Consider the following 24194-nt stretch of genomic DNA (forward strand, 5'->3'; position numbering starts at 1 on the left):
TCGACGATGTCGGTGGCCTGCAATATCTCACAAATAAACCGTGTGTTAAACCATGGTGTTAAACAGTAAGGGTTCGCGTGTCCAAGAGTTCCTGGCAGCTGGCCCTTTTATCTGACAGCTCTACGGGAGTGTTCCTGCTAACGGACTCTTGTCACACAAGAAGACGTGAGGATGAACTATCAGCTTCCGTTTAAGATTTCACTGCCGTCGGAAGAGGATCACTTTGCCACTCCCAATGCTTCCTATCCTGGGGCGGATAGGCAAGGTCTTAACATTCTCTAAAGGTTCTTTTCTATGACAGCCGACGCGGATTTTAAACAAACTCAATAAGACTGATCTACAGGAATGAATGAACGACAAACAGCGTGGCTTGACTGTGAGGAAATGGGACCGTATGAATCTGTTATGATTGAATAACAAACGGTTATCTATTCACAACCAAGGACATACAGTTACAACAGCCGACGTTTCGGTGACCGTCTGTCACCATCCTCAGAGCAATAATGATACTGGCTGGTTCCACTTCGTGCTGCACCTTGGTAATATATTAATGAGGGGAGATTTAGACTCAGTAACATTTGGGACCACATTCTGCACACTGCAGCAGCGACACCTAGCTGCAGTGCGATGTAGCCTACTAAACCAGTCAGTATTGTCCTCAAGAAGGTGACAGACGGCCATCGAAACATTTGGCTATTGTTACTCCTTGGTTGTGAATAAAGAACTTTGTTATTCAGTCATTTACCAACCTGATGAATTTATCCACGGAAGTAGGTTATATGATCACCCAGCAACCTCCCTGACATTTATGACATGTTATAGTATATTTCTCCTACACCGACTTCTATGGGATGCTTTTGGTTGAGCACAAGGAAAATGTCAATCAGAGGGAGCATGGCTTTCTAATAAAACAACACGGCAACAATAAACTATATCAAAAATGAAGAGACCGAAATATATAGGGAAGAAATACACACAAAAACTCATTGCCCTTGTAACCATCTTTAGTCCGTCTTCACGTGAAACTTCTTTGATCCTTGTTGAATGTAGGCCAGTTTATTTTATATTCTTGGAAACACTCACTTCGGGCATGGTGTAAACACACCACACTTTAGACTAAATTGTTTCCTGTGACCCATTTAACAACCGTGGACCCTATACTAGGTCCCGGGGAATTCTGGGCTGTACCTGCCTGTTAGCCTCTACCAGGCTCCACAGGTCGCTGGAAAAATGGTAGAAATTGACCAAATAGACGGATAACATGCCAGAGAAATTGGTCCGCCAAAGAAGTTACAGTTTGCGACCTATAACGTTATCCGTCTATTTGGTCAATTTCTATACTATTTTTCGAGCGACCTGTGGAGCCTGGTAGAGGCTATTAGCATGTACTAGTCTACAGTAAATATTTAGAAGTCAGGGTCCAAGGTAGACTGATAGCCCGGAAAGCGGGTGTCTCACTGGACTGCGTCAAATTACCCAATTTTGCAAATTATTGAGGCAACTTTGAGAATTTTCGCCCATTTTCCCTTGCGGTCACACTGACGGGTAAAATTAAATTAAACTGGACGTGAAATAGCACGTGACCTCTAACAAACAAAGTGGCTGTGCCCGGAATGTCACATCCGTTGTTTCGGCTCCAAATACGATAACTGATGGAATCGTAGTGTTGCCACGGGCTTAAAAAAACGATGCACAATGATTAAAATTCATGAAAAGAGATTTACAGTAATTGCGCCGCTTTGCGCCAGCCTGCGCTATTTTGCCAATTGCGAATAATCTAAAAATCTAACCCCCCTCAAAAACACAATTTCAGGCTCCAAATTGGCGCCGGTTTGCACCACTTTGCGAATGCATTTCGCAATTGGGCGCAGTCCAGTGAGATATCCGCTTTAGAGAACAGCATAGTCTTGAAGTTAGTGTTCCAATTTGCAACTCTTGAAAATGTGGTGCTCTCTTAGTCTTTTGCGGTCCATGAAAGCGTTCACCTTCAATGGTATTTTGACGAGTCATTGAAAGTTTGAAATAAACGAAGTTGTTGTTATGCATATTGTTATGTGAAAGAAATCAATAAGATCAAATTGAACAGCGTAGATTTAGAGGGCAAACCAAAATCCAGATTAGAATATTTTCATCAAGAACACACTTGAGCACTTTTGAAGTAGAAAGCTCTTACGTGCTCTTTGGTTTACCACAAGTGTATTTAATCTTCCAAAATGTGTCGATGAGACACTCGTACATTCAGATGGAAGCGTGAAAATGTGCAAGGCAGATCGAAAGTACTGTTAATCCTGATATTTCTTTATCGAGTGGTAGGTTGTTGAGTTTTGCTGAAGTAGAAAGCTCTTATGTGCCTCTTTGGTTCTTCACAAGTACATGTAATCCTCCACAACATGTCACTGAGAACATAAAACAAATTTTTACTTTTACCACACGACTATCCGGAGATGCCTCTGCAGCTCAACTAGTAGCATAGCAGTCTCACAATTGAGCTCCTGGCCCCAATTACATGCAGTTGGTAACTGCGAGACCCCGGTTCAATCATCAGAAGGGCATCTCGGTTGGGGCTGTACCCGTCTTTCGGAAGGGACGTAAAATGGGTTCCCTTGTTCGGAAGGTGCCTCGAGCAGGGACTAGCAGCCACTCCCTGTAAAATATACCCTGCTACTGACACAGCAGTCAGCAAGGGAACTTTGCTGCCCTATGTGTTCTCATGTGACCACTAAAATCGACTGAAAGACCGAACACGACTTTCCAAGGCCTGTATACCGGATGCTTAGCGCAGAGTCACCCGTGTGTGTGTTTTCCTCTTTGCTGTAATTGTTACTCTTTCCATGGCGTTTTTCAACAAAGGAACCCAACGTTGCGTGGCGGCGCACTCCAAAAGCAGGCGTCAAGTGATCCGCTTACGCACAAATAAGTCAAGAGCAGACAACCGCGAAACGGTCGTCTGGATCAGAGAAACTTCAACAACCGCTACATCTGCCACATGCCTCACCTCACAACCACACGATTCTAACAAGTCAACACACACACACGGAAGGTTATTAGTGGGTTTTGTTTTGGGTTGGTTTTACAGAATCGTGGGAAAACTTTCACAAGAGTAACGGTGTCATACTATATCGAACAGCCATGTTTTTATCAACACTGGTGTAAGTTTACCCAGCGACAGACGGAACTAGCATAAGTGATTTCCACCAACTTCGTTTCCAAGTAGGCTTAATCCTCCTTACAGATACATTATATATGGTATGCTCAGCTGAACATAATCAACTTCAAGAGCACAGTGGGGTCATAAGGATGTCCATTTTACTGACGTGACTGACGTAACTTTGGAAACGTGCGCCAAAACACGAACCCATACCCTAATCCGTCACGCTCAACAGGTGGTCACAAAACATCTTTCGTTTCCACAAATAAAATCAGCTTCCAGAATCAATAAAGGCTAATATTTCACAACGATACATTCATTTTGTTGTGTGGATAATATCTTAATGTTTAACACACCAATATTTTGCACAAAGTGATTACTATGGACTACGTTACATTTGCGAACGTTTGTTATTTAATAATCAATGTGAAACTGACGTCGACCCGGAAAAGAAACGAATTTCGAGTATGTACTAATAACTGTCGGCCACATGCAAGTCGTATATAAGTGTTGTCTGAAGTTCTATACAAACACGTTGAAGAGCACTTGTCGGTATATCAATGGCTTTTCCGACCTGTTTGTTGTCAAGCCACCATACTACTTTGTTTCGGGTCAGAAACGATACATAATTTCCACAAAAATTTGGGGACAGAAATATTATGATTTCTAGATTCCTTCACTGATAATATATCATACCCTTATGAGTCAATACTGAAGATAATTTTCCTCAAACTTGGTTCTTAGTCGTCATTTTGTTCAACATCGTTCTCGTTCTTGTCCCCCTGCATGTAGGCTTGTACCTCGGGATTCCTGGCGGCTTCCTTCACGTCCAGGCCCGTCTGGACGGACGTTACGGGCACCTGTCCGTTCTTCTCCGAGCCCGAGGAATCGTCCGCCCGGAGTTCAGCCATCCCGCTCTGTACGCTCTCTAGACTGGGTGCCGCGGAGGGCGAGGACGGAGTGGAGCCGCCCTGGTTGTTGTTCTGTCCTCCGTCAGACGGTTTCGGCACCCTCATAACAACCTTTTCCTTGGACTCCTTCCTGCTATGTTTCAGGGAGGACTTCCTCTCCTGTCTACTGGCGTCTTGCTTCCAACTGCGGAACGCGGCGCTAAACTGGTGCGTGAGGACCATGACCATAGCCTGGGCCTTCTGCTTCTTACTACACAGCACCGCGTGGCAGAACAGGTCCTCTTTGCTGCCGCCGGGCGTCCCCGTTATCCAGCTGAACACCTTCGGGAGTTCCAGGTCGGCCATGCAGTAGGACACGTTCTGGATCTTGAAAAACTCGTCGATTGGCTCCGTCCCCTTTTGTAGCGGTTCTACCTCTTTCATGTGCATGCCCTCGGGGTTTACTGTTAGCGCCACCTTTCTCAACTTGCGGTCGGGGATGCTTTCTCTGGCCGCCCATATTTTCTTGGTCGGTTCGGCGGTGCAGCCCTTCCCGTTCGGCCGATCAGTCTTCACCTTCCCCAGGTAACACACGTAGAACACGGGGTTCTCGGGAGTTATATCCAGCGACTGCTTCTTCTTACTGAACATGTTGGCACAGAAAATAAGGAAAATAAACAGAGTCACGCACAAAACAGAACTGAAATCCTACTTCTTACGGCTACTTGAGATCCGTGACCGCTTGAATTCACCAACAGCACGGCTGGTGGTTCGCCAGTGTTCTTTCTGCGCTGCCCGGGAGTTTATATCAGTGACACCGACGACAGACGCGCCCAGTCTGCTGCAGGAGATAACGGTTCTATCCCGGAGGGAGATGGGAGTAAAATCCGGAGGACTTTGCCAACTATTCAGATCTATTTGCCCAGGAGGCTATGTGGCTTCGACCAACGCCCGGGCTTGGCGGGGGAGGCTTTTGTTCGTCATGGGCGACAGGGGTAGAGTTTCCCGGGTAATTGTGTTGTGTTCTGGGTTCACAGGTGGTCGTCGCTTTGTGAAGGGTTTGGAGAGAGAGGGGACTGAATGAAAATGGGTACATGCTGTGCTGAGAGAAAATCGATAAAGTACACCACAGGCTGGCATGGACGAATGTTGCAGAAAAATGAGAGCAACCTGGGCACAGGAGCGATACTAGAGATATCGTGCAGTCGATTTATCGTTTAATAGTTTCAGACCCTTGTAGTGCCTAGTGGCACATGGGGCAGCATTATAAAGATAAATGAACAAGATAATTACGTAACTTCTTAGGTTTGACTTCTTTTTCAGAGACAGTGGATGAAGAAATGTCTCCATCTTCTGTTATATGTGGTTTCAGTGATGTTATACAAGAGAGTAGTTTTCTTTATGAAGATTTGTTGGCTGTGATATATGTACCATGTGTTTTTGCTTGAATTGTAAATCTTTGTTACCTTTATCATCTTTATTTTGAAAGTTGAGGTATCATTTTTTTGCACTCTCGCATTAAATTTGGAGTCTGCAGAGGATGATATCCATAAAATCTACTTGCCACGGCCTACAATGGTACATGTACAAGTATTAGAACAGGAAGGACTGATGTTTTTGATGATCGAAGATTTCCCGTTTGGATGTGATCAACACATTAAATCTGCAGTACGTCTCATTAAAGCTAGGTGGCTCTGCAGGACTGGCCTTTCTTTCATACTTTTATACTTATCTACTTTATTTATGTCAGGTTAAAGTCAAGAAAATATCGACACACACACGAAAGTTTGTCTTCAACATGTTTACTGACCTTAGTAAGTACAAAACGTGACACTGTCTTGTGTCGACCCCCACAAAGTGCAACATGGAAAATCGTTTCGTAACAAACTATAGAAAGAACACCAAGAAACATAAGAACTCTCAAGACACAAGGATGGGACCTTTTCTGCCAGACATTACAGAATTATTACATAGTATTATAATAGATAAAATACTCTGTATGTATGTAAATTACCTACGAACAAAGTTTCTGTGCCATCCTATTTTCTATGAGCCACCCTCTCCTTCTTACCCAGTTCCACCACACCCATCCACACCTCTAGGCAAAGTGGTTCAGCCCGGCTCCAACAGTTTGCCATGGAGGACTGGGATGTACCACTTGATGCCCGGGGATGGTTAGGGTGGAAGTGTGGCAAGGGGGCTGTGATGTGTAGACAAACGCATCTCTGACATCTCAGGAATGTTATTTTACAGTAAGAACTGCCATTCTTGTCATAAAGTTATGTGCGCCGTGCTTCTCAGCAGATCCACCCCCTCACTCTTTCCTGTTGTTGTCTATGTATACCTGTGCTTGGCATGAGGGGGTGTGATCGGCCGACAGCACAGCGCCACCATACGCATATACATACACTGCAGTGAAGAATGTGGAATTTGGCATTGATACAACATCGGGAACAAAAATATAGCGCGGTCCGGTTAGATCGTGACCGCACTGTACAATGATATACAGCAGAATTTGAGTTTAAAATAAATAACTTGAGATTGCTTCAACATACAAGTCTTGCCTCTGACGTTGGCCCAACTCGGCCGAATGTAACAATTCTGTACAGCATATACTTAGTAATGGCCCAAAATCATTGGCAGCAAGTCCACACTGCCCCTCTTAGCTTCGCTCTCAACTGAGGTCTATACAAAATGAATCTATTGCATCTTCCCCTCTCTCTGTACATCTTTCCAATAAAATAAAAAGCTAGTAAAGATACCTCTGGAATGCTCAAATTTTCTTCTCTAACGATCGATAGCCTACATTTGGTATGACATGCAGCAGTTTACAAAAAAACATACTTAGGTTTTGCTACAATTTTTTATAACAGATGTACAAGAAAACAGAAGAAAAGCTAACAAGGGTCAGTGGCGACTCAATGCAACACTCTGGACTTGACATTATTAACCCAAAATCATTCCCCTGCAAACTAATAGCACCAGGTTGAGATAAAGATCCTCGCATACTTTCGTGTCGTACACCACGAGCGTTACCTCGTGGACGCGACAAACAAGTACAGGAGGTACAGTAGTTTTCAAGGTAGTATTAGCAATAAAGCTAAACACATACAGAATCTAATACAGATCTTCTTGTCTTCATCTATAATCATAGTGACTAAATTGTCTTTTCCAATGTGCCAGATACTTGGTCATTGTCTAGAAGTTTCCTCCTAGCATCGGATAGAATCAGCGGACAGGCAACATCGGACCTGCTTTTTTTTTCCATCACAATTTCCACACCTAAAAACAAACCTCTACTGATCTCGGATGCTGTCGTAACTACAGTTCTTACATGTTAAAAATAAACTGCAACATGTGAGATCTCTCCCCGTGCTTCTATAGGGCATCACAGAGAACAATACACAAACTTGGCAGCTTTCTGGTCAATACCTACTTGGACTGAAAATAAAATACTTCATTTGCAAGAGATTACAACATTTTCGGACCACTCCGGTAGACTATGCTTAAAAGTGGCTATCCTTGACTTTGTAGTGGAAAAATGCTTATACAGAATTTTTTCATTTCGCTTTCAGAGGCTATCAACTTGTACAAAAATAGAGAATTTTATATCCTTTCTTTCCACGCGAGCGTACGAATGTGCTGGCTGGCACAGGCACGTGGAGGCATCAGGACGACAAAGGAACCGGCCCCAACGTAGCCAGCACTGTTCAAAGATATGTACACTCTTCACTCATTGGTTGTATAATGTATTAACTGCTAAGAGAAGTTGGGCCACACGCCTCACTCCACCTCAGTCCCAGGGAAAGGCGTAAGTTCTATGTTCTGGGGTTCAAAACCCAGACCCCCTGGTTTCGTGTATACTGTAACATCTGCGACGACAATGGCAGATACGGTTCATATGTTACACTTGGGTCCACTCGTTCCAAAGAGTGAACCATTCACCCCGCACATGGAGTGAACACTTTTAGCTCACTCGACATCACTCTGAACACGTCCACTCTTCTCGAGTGAACACTTGGATCTGTTCACTCCCTTTTAACGGGAATGGCTTGCTTTACCCTTAGTGACAGCTAGTTAACTTTCACGAGTGAACAAACCCCGATGATTTGTCTTGGTATTAGCCCTGGTACTGAGGTACCCTCCACATCTCAAATTCAGTTAGCAAAAAATGGTCATGTATTATAATATACGGTGCAGTACTTAAAAATGTTGTACAGAGATTTGGCTGTCCACCTAAACAGCCAACAATGCTGGCTGAGCTACCAGTACGATACACCTGGCAAAAATGGGTGTGGGTAGAAGCGACACCTAGCAGATTCCAGAGGGATTCCAGGATACTTGAAGACGATTCAGTGCAACCGATGCACGGAATCGGCAAACTCCGCGAGAGTTGAACAATTCTTTGGCCTTTACAAGGCCACTAGTCTGGAGTCCTTAAATCAGTGGTCCTGCGCCATGCAGCACACACACGGAACCCTACCGGAATTTCCTGGAATTCTGAATCAACAACAGCTTTCCTTCCAGAATCGTGGATACAACAGGAACTTCCATTCCCTGACTTGTTGGTTATTTTTCTTTATCCCGCAGTTTACATCTGAGTCTCTACACAGCACAGGCTCCCGTCGGAGCAGGAAGTAAAACAGAACAGCAGCTCTCGTTCGTCAGAAATATTCGCTACTCCTACCAAAAACCTTTGTCAACGAACGTTGGTTATTTAAACATTGAAACAAGTTAATAGTAAACAACTCCGATAATACTCCCATGGTCCTTTGCAACTCTGGAAAGCCTTGTACAAGTTGCTGTCGACGTGACAGCAACATATGTATAATTTTACAGTTGGCTGGAGAGTATATAAAGTCATGCCTATAAGCCTTATCCTAATACAGGCATATTCAGAACGCTTAATGGTAAAAGCTTCAGTACATGTCAACTGTAAGACAATGTCAACAGTTACTGGTTGGCATTCTTCCTTCATAAAAATCCCTCAAGCTTTCACCTAGCCTAGCCTTCCTTTTCTAAACTTGACCCTTCTGTTTTTTGTAACACTTAAATTTAACTCTTGCTCACTGGCTTTTGCTTTACTCTCTCGGTCATTTCTTTACGTTACCCTGCTTAACGATTATATGTGAAGGCTTCCTGCAATGCAGTATTTCGTTTTCTGTGTTTTTTTCGTATCAGGATATAATATTGCATCTTTGCCTTGTCCACATACACTTCATGCTATATCAAGTTACAAGGCCATGGCCATGGATACAATGCATGATGGATATGAGCTTCCGTAGGTCCCAGGTAATCTCTCAAAGGATCATGGGATTGTGTGCCACATGGGGACGGGGTGACTACTATACTAATGATATATCTACTAGTCTGGCAACCATTGTGGGGGCGTGTGGAGGTCAGACCTAGTTGCCCCACCAGTCGAAGGACTGCTGGTCGTGCTGGCGCATGGCGCCGGGAGGGTAGCCGCCGTACGCCTGCTGTGGCTGGTAGTGGGTGAACCCGCCGTAGCTGGGCGCGCCACCGCGTGGCTGGCTGCCACCGCCGCCGCCACGGTGCTGCTGACGGTAGTCACGGGAACCAAATCCGCCTTGGAATCTGTGGTAAAATGTGATAGTTTAGTTAACATGGAATCTTTCGGAAGAAACAAGATGAAGAACAACTAGAACTAGGCTGACATTTTTACCACAATTTCACACATTTTTACCACAATTTACCTCATCAGTAAGATTTAATAAGGTAATCAACGATCAAACTGGTCCTTGACCAATCGTCCCAGGACCTACCCACATACCAAATATCATAGTAATCCATCCAGAGGTCCTTCAATTATACTGACTACAAAAATCCGGAAACACAAACACACACAGACCAGAAACTACACCTCCATTTTCGTGTCGTCAACTAGAGGTAAGAAAACCAAACTGACCTGTTGCGACCTCGGTTGCGTCCACTGCTCTGCTGACGGCGCTCTTCGTATGCCATGGACTCCAGCCAGGACGGCAGCTCCTGCTTCGACTCAATCAGGATGTCCACAAGGTCGCGCACGACGTTGCGGTTTTTGTCATTGAAGAACGAGGTGGCCAATCCTGGGGAGGTAGCAAAGAACACGAGGTTAGCTTAGTCTATACAGACTAACTACGCTGGCTATAGGGAGAATAATTTGCCAGGAAAGTTTTGGCTAACATGGGGCTTGTCTGGACACGCAGTCAGGAAATGTCAACCTTCCCGAAGACTGACTCACCTGGACAATTATTTCCTTTTTTGCCGAATTCTATATTTGCCAAATTCTATGTTTCCTACTGGTGGAGGCTAAGGCTGGCTGGCATATCAGTTGTATCATCACCAATTTTTAGAAAATGGAGGTAATGTATTTAAAAACTCATCAGTTGGTGTGTTTGTTTGTCTTGGTGTGCATCTGCTGTGAGAATATTGCAACAGCATGTAAGGCGGAAACGGTGTAACAGGATACTTGGAGAATTGGAGGTATGGTTTGGCTCAATGGTCCAATGGTGTTGTGGTTGAGAGCCAGGATGCTCGTGGCTAAACAGCTATGTCAGGTCATTAAGGGGTGCGTGGCACTTAGTGCAGAACAAACACCTAACCTTTGCACATCTAGCTGTAAGCGTAAAATCTTGTCTTAAATAGTTCGAACATCTAAATAAAATATAACGAAGCTCACTTACCCAGGTTGCCAACACGGCCAGTACGACCGATTCGGTGTACGTACTCGTCAATGTCGCTGGGAAGGTCAAAGTTGATCACGTGCTTCACGTTTGGGATGTCCAGACCTCGAGCAGCAACCTGGGACAACAACAGCGAACAATGACTACAGGGAAACTAGCATGAGAGGGAAGGATTTCATATTCTTTCACCACATAATAACAAAACTTTTTGCCCACCTATGACTGTAGCGCTACTATTGTTTCAATCGCAAACTTAACACCACAGTGAACAGTCCATTTTCTCCCTACTGCAGAATAAAAACCATGCAAACTTAAATGCATTTACAGTAATGTACTTACAGCTGTTGCCACTAAAATGGGAGTCTTGCCCGTGCGGAAAGTCATGAGAGCTTCCTCGCGCTCTCGCTGGGAGCGGTCGCCGTGGATGGACGACACCCCCTGGTACCCCTCCCGGTACAGAAAGTCTTCTAAAGCATCAGCTCCTTTCTTGGTCTCCACAAACGTCAGGGTGAGGGAGTCCGGGCCTGGGATGAAAAAGAAAGAGGCTAATTTTACCTCTTTCTGAAGCTGGCATCACTTGGCTAACAACCTTTGGACGAATTTGTTCATCGCCAGAGGGTTGCCGCGCTCAAAATTAAACAAATCTTTGGGCTGAAAATCAATCGATATCCTAGAACAGTGATCTGCAAACATAGGCTGATCCCTAAAAATAGCTGGGTGTTCAAGAGAACCAGGCTGTATTGGCCTTTAGAGCTTGTTGGGTAAGCTATCTTGCAGCTGTGTGATGACGACTTGATGAAAAACGAGTAAACACGAAAACTGACAATATCTCCATGACCGTATTAGACTTGAATATTCAAGTACTAGGTAAACTATTGTAACAAATAATCATTACTTGACTTATCACTAATTCCAAAACACCTACAACTACAAAAACTTAAGCATATGGAATTGAAAAATCTGTCCTTTAACAAAATGTGTGTGCATTTGTGATGGTTATGGTGCCTGCAGAGATACAGAGAAAAAAGCTTGGAAAAAATCCAATGATCACCATATAACACAGTCCAAGAAGTTTAGCATGCAACTATAACTCGATTGTTGAATCAAAGCATGCACAAGGAGACTTATTGTGAGTGGGAGGGTCACCTGGCAACGGCACAACGAAGTGGCATAATGTGCCAAGTCCATGAATGAATTTAGCTGTCAGGAAAAGAAACTGTAGCAAAGATTTTCACCATAACCCAGTGGTATATTGTGCAATTACATGCAATGAATTCCACTGTTAGGAAAAGGATCTGTAGCAAAAATTTTCACCACCAAAAAACCAAGTGGTATATTGCACCGATTCCATGCACAAATTTGGCTGTCAGGAAAAGGAACTGTTGCAAAGATTTTCACCATAGCCAAGTGACATATTGCACCGATTCCGCCACCGAATTTGACTGTGAGGAAAAGGAACCATAACCGCGTGACCACCAACCCACTCGCAAGAACCCCCTACCACAGACGGAAGAAGAAAGAAAGCACCGCAGGCGCTGGGTGTGTACATACCCTTACCTGTGGCGTTGAGCAGGTCGAGCAGGAAGGACCGTTTGTCCTGCTCGTCCACCCACACCACTTTCTGCGTGATGTTGTCGCTGGTGCTGCCCACGCGACCCACCGCCAGGAAGATGTAGTTGTCCAGGAAGTCACGCGCCAGCATCTGTGAACACAAGAAATCAAAAATGTCATAATGTATCTTCATGAAACATTTGGAGATTTCTGTGAATTTCTTATTGCCACTGCCTTAGCCTTGTCATGCGCTAGATGCTCAACAAGTCTCAAGCCATCTCAAATTAAGGTATTTGACCTTGTCGGGCAGACAAGCTGTCTATGGACTATACTACACTACTTTCAGGAAGTGGCTTGTAATGTACCTAAAAAAATTGCTTGGGGGCCAAAGTCACCATGTTTCTTCAGGACCTCAATATCTACCTACAGACCAAAATTTATATAAATCCATCCAAAAATCTTGAGTCACAGGTGCAAACACAACCAAAAACGATACTTCCCGTCATGTCAGAGACCATCCTTCCCGAAGGTAATAAAAATAAAAACAGAAACTGAGACTGTACCTGGATTTCCTTTGGGAAGGTGGCTGAGAACATCATGGTGCAACGTTTGCCGGTTTAAACTATCCCTCCATTTTCACGTCAGTAAAAACATGTGACCGTGACTGTACCTGGATTTCCTTTGGGAAGGTTGCGGAGAACATCATGGTGCGACGTTTGCCGGTGCCGGGCATGGTGTCCTGCTCCACGATGCGTCGGATCTGCGGCTCGAACCCCATGTCCAGCATGCGGTCAGCCTCGTCTAGAATCAAGTACCTGGGGGAGTGGGGGAGGGCAGGGAGTTAACGCAATGTTCCACCATGAGATTAAGTTCAACTACAGTTCCATAAAGCCCAGCTACAGGGACCATTATTGTATCGTTGTATCTTGAAGCAGTCTTTAACAGATCGTTAATTTTGCCGCATCTTAAAACTTTACCATTCATTTTACCATTAGCTGTTGTTTAACATTGTATGTATTTCTTAGATAGATAAACCTAGGATAGGTGTCCTTTTAACTTCGTAGTGACTGGTGATGTAAATTAGCATGGTATCTCAGATTCTGTAATCTATTGATGTCAAGTTTGATAATAATATATGACTTTATTAAATAAAGTCATATCATTATCAAACTTGACATTCACTTTGCCAACACCCTCATAAGAAATATTCTGATCTGTTCACAACTTCGAGTTATGCTTTACAAACCACCCCCTATCGAGGAAAAGGCGCAGGCCTTAAATTTTGCTTAATTTTGAATTCAAATCAAGTAACACGGCCTAATTCCGGTTGCATATGTGACCATTCCAGCTTCTTTCAAACAGAAAGCTACTTACTTGATGTAGTCCAGGCCGATCCTGCCCCGTTCCATCATGTCCACCAGACGGCCGGGCGTGCCCACCAGCAGGTGGCAGCCGCGCTCCAGGTCACGCATCTGGCCCCCGATGTCTGCTCCTCCGTACACCACGCACGGGCGCACGTGGGAACGGTAGGCGAACTGCGGAGAATAGAAAATGTCAGAGATAAGGATCAACATTTATGTGTGCTTGAAATCCTGAAAATTGCGACATGTTTGTTGTGTTTTTAGTTTTGCGTTCTTTGCGGTGACACCATGAAATTATGACATCACTGCTGTAGTAAAAAAATTGTTCCAGCTTTGAACACTGCAAAAACCTCCGTTACCCTCCTAGGTATCATAGCAAAGCAAAGCTGAATCTCGTGAAAATAGATACAGTCAAACCTGTCTATAGCGGTCACTCAAGGGACTGGCCAAAACTGGCCGCTAAGGACAGGTGGCCGCTATGGAGAAAATGTCGATTAATTGACCACGAGTGACACATATTTTCAGTACCCACTGAGATACATTTATTCACCGTACAGTACACATGTAAACATTGCATAGGTAAGTCACATTTTAGAAAGTCGACTGTTGTTCTTTTACTTCTATTATGGGCTTGAAAAACGAATTATCGTATCTGCCAACTCCAAAATCCATGGCTTGCTCGGGCTTCATGTCTGTACAGACCAGCATCGCCACACTCTACTCTTGATCCTTCGCGACTGCTTTGCTGCAGGCACACGCGTCAACAACGAGTTTTAATCATATGAAACAAAGTCCTTCGCCACCTAGTTAGTTGAGAACAAAATACATGTTGCTCAGTTGCCACTTACTGTTCGTTTTCGACCGTTTGAAAACATAAAATCGTGGCGATAGTTTTCCTTAGTCTGTTGTTGTTTCCCTTCCCGCTTGTCATTATCAGCTTCTACCATTATGCTAATAGGGACTACTCAGAAGAAGGTCGCTCTTTTGATGGCTTTTTTCTTTTCAGAAAATTGCAATAGCCCAAATTTTACATAATATTAATGTTATTCATATTTCTTTTGAAGCTTTTGGTAAAGTAATTATCCTCAGTGATACTTTGCAGCAAAATAAATTTAGCGCATTGTACCTCCGAAACAGTGGTGTCTTCCGTTGACCTTTTTGCTGCTGACTATCAGCGCCATTTTGAAAATTGCGCGAAACACGTTTTGACTTTGAGCACCGGGGAAAACGGATATTGGGCCGGCATTCAAACATTTTCCGAACTTACCGCATCAGCTACATGTGCGAGTTGTATTTTCCAAAAAGCTGCCGTAATATTTGTCCAGTCGAAATGCACTAGAAATGGTCAATTTTGCTACGATGTACAAACGCAAGCCATGTGAAGAAAATTATACTGTCAACTTCGCGTCAAACCTGATGATGGATTTTCTAACAAAGATAAAACATTCTGGTTTTCTTTATTATCATCCAATCCAGTTGAGTCCACATAAATTTGATAACTGCGTGAAAAAATGAAGATTTTGAACCCGGCGTGCGGTGGCGATACGGCTTCTACCGGCGCACCGTGACCGTTACCAACAGTGTTACTGTACTCGCGGGACTGAAAATCGTCTGGCCGCGACCGCGTTGGACAGGTGGCCGCTATAGCCTAATTCTTAATGCTTATGTCAATGGGAAAAATCCAAGGGACCGACAAAAAGTGACCACTATGGGCAGGTGGCCGCTATGCAAAGGTGACCGCTAATACAGGTTTGACTGTACATTTACAAGAAGTGGTACAATTAACTTTAAATATTTGTCAACAAACCAACAACTTTTCTGAAAATGCATGAACTTTTGCGGTAAAGGGAGGTTTTTGCAGTGTCTTAAATTTGCGGTCGAAACAATTCGGAAGTAAAGTTGTCATATGAGGGAGACATACTTGTGGTGTCATGAATTTACATGGGAAGGGTCACCATGAAAAAACCCGCAAAAAACAATTTTTTTCATTTCCTTTGGTATTCATGGTCTTTTCCTAGTATGCTATAAATGGCCTAGCAGGTATTTTTTGATCTAAAATGTTATGAAATGAAAAATCGTCTTCAAAACGGAGTTCCTCACCTTCTTGGCTTCCTCGTATATCTGTGAGGCGAGCTCACGTGTCGGGGCCAGCACCAGGGCCAGGGGGTATCGCTTTCTGCTGCCGCTGCCTCCGTACTGACGGCCGTGCTGAAATTGATAACACGTAGTTTGAGTAAATATGAAACATTGGGAATGACATGCCGTGGTGTCTGGTAGGTTCTGCCTATTCCTTAAATCCCCGATTACACCATGATTTGTAAATCGGGATTCACCAAGGCACAGAGTTGATTCCAATGCCACCAATTGGAGCTAGATACAGACCGTTCATGCCAGGTTTCGCGAATCAGGATCCATCCCATGCCTGGGGGAATCCCAATTTGCAAATCCTGTTATGAACAGGGTCTTAACCGCAATAAATTGGCCAAAAGACCTACCCTATAGTCCCGCCCACTTTCCTAAAAGGTAAACAAAGCAAAATAAAAACATAAAAATGAAAATATTTGACAAACATGCATCTAATTTCTTATTATCTTAACCAATAATTTCCAATAACCACGCTATCATTGGCTGAACTGCTAATAGTGATGGACACTCAGGATTAGTATACCATCCAAAATAACATTCACACACACACACACACACACACACACACACACACACACACAAACAAAGAAAAATGTATCTTACCTGTGGCAGTCCCTGAGGTCCGTTCTCATAGATCAGGCTGAGAATGGGGATCAGGAATGCTGCAGTTTTCCCAGAGCCTGGTAGGGGGCACAGTAACAACTTGAATATATAACCCAAATTCTAAAACATGGCATTCAAATAGATGCCTTCTTCAACATCTTCACTACATGAATACTGTAAATGCAGAAATGTTCGCTGGGATTTTATTTCGCGAAAGGGATAAAATGGAGTGTTCGCGGTGGTTTTGAGTTCGCGTTGAACCACTTTTCGAGGTGGTTTTAAGTTCGCAGTAAAAAGTTCACCGCGAAAACTGCAAAAATAAAACCACGGCGAACATTTCTGCATATACAGTAGTTGGTACACAAACAGATAATTCAGTTCTTTAAAAAGTGATGAGAAGTTTTGTGTGCTTGCTCAGAAACAGCCTCTATTGTCGTCTGTCCACATGTGGATTCAGACAGCAGTTGGACAAATCCTCATCACGGCAGCACTGTGGTAACCTCCAAGCAGATTTATCAGTAGCAATGACAGTATCCAAAGCAAAGAGCAAAAGCTAAATTATTTGCAAATAATACTGCTTTTGCTCTTTGGATACTGTCATTGCCACTGATAGATCTACTGGAGATTTTTGGGCATTGTCATGTGTGTATTTTAGGACCGATTTAACTGCATATTGCTGTGAACTTGTTTCAAAGGAGAAGAAAGTTTCACCGAGAGTGTGTACGTACCGGTCTGTGCACAGGCCATCAGGTCTCGGTTAGCCCTGGCGATGGGGATGGCGTACTTCTGCACCGGGGTGGGCTTCGAGTAGTTGGTCAACTTGATGTTGTTACTGATAATCTCACCCAGATCCAGGTCAGTGAACTACAGGGAGAAACAATAGATGAATTCAATTAACAAATAAATAAATAAATGAATAAAACAAGTGGGATCATATTTACTGTTCGGCATGGGGACCTAACTTTACGGTGACTAAACAGTGGCCTTATTGTTATACTTTCTTTGTTCTGAACTGAGAGAGCTGATGGTACCCCTTTTAAGTCTTTGGAATGAACCAGCTAAGGTTTGACACAAATTACCAATTCCATAGCCCTTCCCATTCCCATCATAATATACATTCAAATGTAAAATAAAAACCTAAAAAACACAACTATTTGACGGACATGCAGCTCCTCTTTTAAGCCTAACTGCTAATTTCCATGCTTTCATTAGTTGAACTGCTGATTGTGATTGACAGTCCATAAAGGTGTAGTGGTCTGCGCTTCTGTTACTAGCCACATCTGGTTCAAATTACTTGGACCAGAAGGCCCGGGTTCAAGCCCCGGGTAGGACACCTCTGGACAAGAGGCGCATTGACTCATACCAAAGACTTACATACTTATGAAACAGTATGGAAGTTAAACACACTCCACTGCCAGTGGACTAGCCCCCTGCTGCAGTGATTGCACCACAGTGTAGCCCAGGGCTATGAAACGGAGATGGGCACCGCCCTATACACCTTATGGTAGGATTTTAACTTTTAACTAACCTCAGAAATGTGCTGTGGGCAGCTGTCCCCGGTGGCTTCCACGGGGATGTCCTCGTACTTGTCAAAGTTGATGCCTGTGTTGCTCTTTCCAAACAGCTCTCTGTAGAAAAGCAAACATCAAATCAACACTTTATTAGAATGATGAAACATACCTACGAGAGTTTAGGTGCACAGGAAAAATTTGGGTACACAACATAGAATTAAGTACTATGGCAGTAAAACCTAATTACAAACCTTACTGACTCTCTTTAGGGCTTGAATCTTAAATTCTATAGCTAACATCAAAATCTTAAATAAGTTATACAACAAAGGTTTTATCATTCTTTCTGACACTTATGTGTCAATAATATGCTGTATACTAGTGTACAATGGTACTTTTACATATCCAGGTGCATCGGTGCACCAACAGTAAAAAATTAGGTTATTCATTTATTTCTGTTTTCTACATACATGGGCTTAACACACTGCTTATATAGGTATGAAATGATTCAGTCTAATTTTAAATCATTTTGATATAATCCGAATTTCTCCTATTAGAATTACAGAATTGCATCTGTACTAGTAGGATTCCAATCTGTACTGTGACATATACATATAAGTTTGAAAGGTCAAAATGCTCTGGTACCTTTCCATGCGCTCATTCCGAGGAAGCGGCTTGCTCCAGTCCGCGTCCTCAGGCGGAGGGTAGTTGTCCCCGCCGGCTTTGCGATCATCGCGGCTCCAGCGGCTGTTGGACGGCTGATCATTGCTGCGATCCCACCGGTTATTCATCCGCCCTCCATCCCATTGGTTGCCGCCGCCACCGCCGCCAAAGGTGCGGTTGTCCCTTCCGCCGAAGTTGCGGTTGAACCCCCCACCGCGCCCTCCCTGGTTTTGGTACGGTCGTCCGCCGGCGCTGCCTCGCCCAGCAAAGTTATTGAAGCCCTGCTGCGGGATCGCAGCATTCACGAAAGGAGGGGGCCCCGCGAAACCTTCACAGAACAGACGGGGTCAGGATTAACATCTTCAAACAGTTTTGAAAATTCTGTGTCCAACATGCATGGGGGAATGGTGATCAAGATGAGCTACACAAAATACAATGAGAAAAAAATCTAAAAGGAAAACACAGGAGCATAACAGAGACTCGCACAGAGCAAAAATAGGTACGGCGTCAAAACTACTGAGACAAGATGTGCTAGTGCACGCTGAACTTGTCCGTAATAACAAAGGACAATCAAACTCATATTACATAATGCAAATTTCTTGCACTAGTAGACATATATGGAATTTCCTATGAAAGAGATATAGAGGCAAGGTATAAAGGAATAGCAACACTATTGCTACCGTTGCTATGATAATAGAACAAACCTATGGCAACAGTCACCCAACACTTTCACCCAACAGTCCTATTCTTCGTTTTTCCCATGTTCTCCCACCACTTTCACTCTCTAACTGGTTGCATTACATCCAACCTGCGCTGTGTGTCATAGGTTTAGTTCACTCCACCCAGAAAGAGCAAGCATGCACTACTTCGCTCTCACCTCTGGGGCCCCCGAAGTTCCCAAAGTTGTCACGGCGTTGGAAATTCTGGAAGTTTCCACCGCCGTACCCCGGGATCGCGGCCCCGTTGTAGGCGCTGAAGCCGCCATCACTGAGATGGGGCGCACCGCCATAGCCAGAGTCTAGCATTAAACAACAATGCCCAGACTTACTGTGTTGGCACCGAAGTTAAAGTAGTCTAACCGTATCCTATACCTCAAACTACTGCTACAACAAGTGTTCTCCCCAGACTCATGTAGAGTGAGCGCAATAACCATTCCTCTCGCCCGAGGCGTCGCCAAAATCCAGCCTATTTTTAAAGGGGGAATTTGGCCTAGTACTGTTCCAGCTCATTTTCCAGCCTGACGTATTTCTACATGGCACAATCGAATAGGCTCTAGTTCTAACTAACACCAAACCTCACACTGTGAATACAACTTTCAGAAAATGGTCTACCAGAATGACATCTGGTCAGTCCACCAAAGACACCATTTAAGATCAAAAATACTGTGTATGATGCCTTTGTATAATTTTTTGCATGGCCTTTCACTCTATGCCACTACTAGGGAAAACGCTGGTTCTCATAGATACATATCATAGCACAAAAAAATAAACCACATTCAACATTTAGTCACAGAACACCACTGTACCACTTTCCACAGTTGTGTATATGGAGAAATGACATGAGGAAAACGGAGACAAAATAAAGAGGAAACCAAAGGACTACTATTTTTTCCAAAAAATATATCTTTAAATGTACAGTAGTTTAATTTTTGCTGGCTTCATGTCTGTATAGTTTCTGAATTCATTCAAATTTGCAGAAATTTTATGCTGACAATGGTTTTCCCTCACCTACATTTGTACATTAACAATAATCAACCCCTAACTTTTATTTTCCTACTGCTAAATAGTTATGTTTCTTGAATTTGCCATAGAAATTTCTCTATGCTAAGCCTAGAAATAGATTTTATAAAGCATGATCAGTAGCAGGATGTCATATCAACATAGATATGACCATGGAATTTTTTCCTACATTTTGGTCTGTCTACTAAAAGGGATTGCTAAAAAATGCAAGGAGATTCAAAAGTAGATATCTGATTCAGGGATGATCCTCGCACTGATCAAAATCCTTTGCCTTCCATTTAGAAAATAAAATAAAAATCAGTTGATTAGACAGTGATCAGAAGCATACACAGACACACCACACAGAAGTTACCACAGCAAAAACAGACACAGCCACACAAAGCAAGCCTAACAAATCGTACTGCAGAAAAAAAATCACTTACAGAAAATCAGACAAAATTTAAAAGCTTCACATGATGATGACGTATGTTATGATTATGACGAAGATGATAAACAATCAAACATTGGTCAACATCTACTCACCCCAATACTTTTCAAGACTACATAAAAAGACATGTCATTTTCTTTTATTCTTAGATTTGAATTAATCTTGAGAGAAATCTTTGTCAATTGAAGTAGAGCATAAGAGAAATAGCTTGATTTAGGACTATGCTTTTTTTACGGTGCGTAATCGATCTAGGCTTGAAAACACCACACCACTGGCGCTTACCCGGACGGCCGAACCCGCCAGAATTTGGGGGACCAAAATCGTTGGTCTGACGGTTGCGCACATGAGGAGGAATGTACGTTCCCTTATTGACTGCAACAAAAAAAAGGAAAAACAAATGCACGATGAAGTGCTGACGTATATAAAAACAAGAAAAGTGTGGCACTAGTACCTTGTCGTTGGGCGTTGCGCATCTGTGGAGGAACATATCGCTCTAAAGGGGCAGACAGAGAGGGTCAAACATCAAGTTAAGTGAATGATAACAGGTTGTTGCAAAGGAAGGACACACTGGTACCATTCCCCATTCCTTGTAGCTGTGGACAACGTTTTCAGAGTCCTTGGCTGAAGAAGCAAAAGTTGGATCATGCAAAGCGATCAAATGCTTTTGAAACTTTCATGCTAGAAATAGCAATAGACCTATCCCGACTGTCCATCACATTCAACACCCAACCAATGACGGAGGTGGGCTTGGCAGGAGGTGGGCTTGGCTATTGGATCGGTCTATTAAAGCATTCTTTGAATACTTTTAGCATGCTATTTCTATGCATATTAGCTGCTATTTCAAAGGTGACTGCAGTGCATATACAATATAATTATACAAAATACACTAATTGGTGTTACTCAAAAACACAATTCATTATAACACTTAACAGTAAATGTCAAACTGCCTTCTACTTTTTTGTCATTTGAATACTTCATTATAGCCAAAGCCATCCAACTGCATAACAATACTTGATTTACATAAAACATGTGCTAAATGGTTTCAGGGGTAGTTTAGCAGACAAACGGTTATTTTACAGCAGTTTGGTTGGTTATAATTTGATGTTATTAGATTATACTTACTTCCTCCACCGGCTCCTCCCTGCCCAGGAGCGGCGTTCAAGTCTAGGCCAGCCAACTGCAAACATAAAACATCATGAATATCAGAAAAACATTATTCACTGTGACACAGCTGTGCCCGACCTGTGACAGAGCCTTCAGCCACAGCCAGACACACCGTTCCTGGTATGATGTGATGTCTTGGTCAACCATCGACGAAACGACAACATGAGGCCTAGAATAATCAATGTCGTGTTTCTGATTACAGTACTGAAAAGCTTAGGGTTGTTAGGGATTCCCTTTTTCTTTAGATTTTCGCCAGAGGGGTCAACAAAAAGCGAAGCTCTGTTTATGTAAGTTTTCCTTCTGCAGCAGAAATTAGCAGAGCATGGTGGAGAACAATTCCACAACGTTTTCATCACTCATATGTCCCTTGCAAGCGACAAACCCCCCACCCCCAGAGGCAAGGGTAGGCAGGTTTTCGCTAGGGTCAGTCTGTAGCACCATACATCAAACCCCCGATGAACGATTGATTGAAAGAGTCGGGTAACTAGAAACAACACTTTTTTCCTGGGCCTGAAAATTAAAAGATCCTGCCCACCCAAAACATGCTACCTTGTCACTACTGTAAACATATGTTAATCTGTTGGACCTGTTGTTTTGTCTATTTCTGCTAAAGGTATTATTCAAGTCCATTAATATCGCATCTTCTAAATCTATAACCCTGACAGGAAGAAGTTGGAAATATGGGTCAAGCCAACAGGAGGGCCAGATAGGCCAGACAGTTTGGATTGAATGTAAGGAGTTGGAATAGGACGGATTCCAGGTTACCCCGTTATTGCTTTATGAGAAAAAGTGAATGAAGATAAGTTTTGTGTGCTTGCTCAGAAACAGCCTCTATTGTCGTCTGTCCACATGTGGGTTCAGACAGCAGTTGGACAAATCCTCATCATAGCAGCACTTTGAAACATTGTTAACAGACAGTACTGTAAATTCATTTAGTGTCGCTGGGACTTTATTCGGGGTGGAGTGGTCACCACAAAAACAAAACCACAGGGAGCATTTTACGTTTAACAGCAATTTGCTCCATTTCTAGACATCTTTAAAAAAAATAACTTGATTGATAATCATGTTATTGGAAAAAAACAATATGTATTGCGTTGGTACTACATGTAGCACATTTAAATCTGGATGTCATATTTATAACTCATTTCCTGTGAAAATTGCCCTAACATTCTTGGATCCAGTCATCATAGGTGGGGAAACGACTCAGAAAGTATGATGGCATCTTAAGACTACACTGTCACTAATTACACACTTGGATGAGGTTCATTATGACTCAAAGTATGACGAAATCTATGAGTGGGATGGAAATACCCAACCACAACCAACAAAATGTATGCCGTGAAGACCTACTGTTGTCAACTTTGTTTTCTTAAAATTCAAAGCATTAGTGAATATTCAACGTGAAAATGGAAATCTCTATAAGACTTCGTTGTAGCAAGATAGTTGAATAATTGACTTACATATCTTCGAGCCCCAAAATTATCATGTGCTAAGTAAAGTTTGTGCACATTTTCTACGACACACATGGCGGGGAAACGTCTAGAAACCTCTAGCATTTTCTGACGAACAAAACCCGACAGTCTGTTTGGACTCGATCAAACGCTGGTAAAGAAGACAGCTACGGCGAAAATTGAAGTCAAGAAGTGCTGGACTAGATACGATGACAACCCACGTGGCTGGCCGGCGTTTGCGCCGATCAACCAGCCATGCGTGGAGCCGGTGTCTCGGACAAACCGGACCGTCTCCATAATATTTCGCCATCGTAGACAGAAAGAGCCCAGTAAAATGAATCCAAATATCATGGCAAAGATGTCGGCTCTAGTTTCTATGTATATAGAGAACAGAGACTTGGTCGCGGAGGGCTGAACGATCTAAATCGCAGGAAGAAAATGTTACAAATGGCGGACGATTTTTGCCATCGTTTGACAAATCGGGAACGGAATGAACCGGCAATTTTTTAAGCGGCGAGTTATAAGGTATTCTTCGCAGCTAAATCCCTAAAAAGTTACCCCAAATGTAGCCACATACCTGCTGATCTAGACTAGGTCCATTTTGTCTTCCATCATGACTCATAACTAGAAAATATCGTGGACGATTTTCTCCTTAAACTATCAGTGAACTGAAATTTTCTGAAATGGTCTAACAAAAAGATGGAGGCATCGGAAACTACTTATACCATCGGCCTCTGACGTCATATAAGATCATGTGGTCTAAATAAAGAATGCTGATTGGCCGAAAATTCCTTCGGGGTAAAAGGTTACAGAAATTTTGTCAAAAACCGTAAGATATTTTGAGAAAAAAATGAAAAT

At 43.1% G+C, this 24194-nt stretch overlaps 2 protein-coding genes across 8 annotated transcripts; both read right to left on the reverse strand.

Annotated features, from left to right (window-relative positions):
• Positions 1–3040: 3040 nt before the first annotated feature.
• Positions 3041–5717, reverse strand: LOC136422894 (protein FAM43A-like). Its single transcript, XM_066410816.1, has one exon. The coding sequence runs from the start codon at positions 4687–4689 to the stop codon at positions 3889–3891; it is 801 nt and encodes a 266-aa protein (XP_066266913.1). The 5' UTR covers positions 4690–5717; the 3' UTR covers positions 3041–3888.
• Positions 5718–5824: 107 nt separating this feature from the next.
• LOC136422893 (ATP-dependent RNA helicase DDX3X-like) lies at positions 5825–24068 on the reverse strand. 7 transcript variants are annotated; one of them, XM_066410810.1, is made up of 17 exons: positions 23914–24068; positions 21844–21898; positions 21004–21093; positions 19433–19573; positions 18538–18883; positions 17913–18012; positions 17113–17248; positions 16385–16461; positions 16132–16152; positions 15737–15844; positions 13650–13810; positions 12946–13090; positions 12282–12426; positions 11064–11248; positions 10725–10842; positions 9968–10127; positions 5825–9636 (listed from the first exon to the last, which is right to left on the reverse strand). In XM_066410810.1, the coding sequence occupies exons 1-17, from the start codon at positions 23956–23958 to the stop codon at positions 9444–9446; spliced, it is 2226 nt and encodes a 741-aa protein (XP_066266907.1). In that variant the 5' UTR covers positions 23959–24068; the 3' UTR covers positions 5825–9443. The 7 variants fall into 7 exon arrangements, with proteins under 7 accessions (XP_066266907.1, XP_066266906.1, XP_066266910.1 ...); XM_066410809.1 differs by having other exon boundaries at positions 12276–12426; XM_066410813.1 differs by lacking the exon at positions 21004–21093 and adding an exon at positions 21173–21214 and having other exon boundaries at positions 12276–12426; positions 23914–24067.
• Positions 24069–24194: the final 126 nt, after the last annotated feature.

This window comes from Branchiostoma lanceolatum, chromosome 17 (assembly GCF_035083965.1).
Source record: "Branchiostoma lanceolatum isolate klBraLanc5 chromosome 17, klBraLanc5.hap2, whole genome shotgun sequence".
In the NCBI taxonomy this organism is placed as follows: Eukaryota; Metazoa; Chordata; class Leptocardii; order Amphioxiformes; family Branchiostomatidae; genus Branchiostoma; species Branchiostoma lanceolatum.

Excerpts from the sequence above, each read along its gene's own strand:
- LOC136422894 (XM_066410816.1), bottom strand. The coding sequence starts at position 4,689 with ATGTTCAGTAAGAAGAAGCAGTCGCTGGATATAACTCCCGAGAACCCC.
- LOC136422893 (XM_066410809.1), bottom strand. The coding sequence starts at position 23,958 with ATGAGTCATGATGGAAGACAAAATGGACCTAGTCTAGATCAGCAG. Across the intron at positions 16,462-17,112 it reads GATGGCCTGTGCACAGACCG|GCTCTGGGAAAACTGCAGCA; the intron begins GTACGTACACAC and ends GCCCCCTACCAG. Across the intron at positions 9,637-9,967 it reads CGCAACCGAGGTCGCAACAG|ATTCCAAGGCGGATTTGGTT; the intron begins GTCAGTTTGGTT and ends ATTTTACCACAG.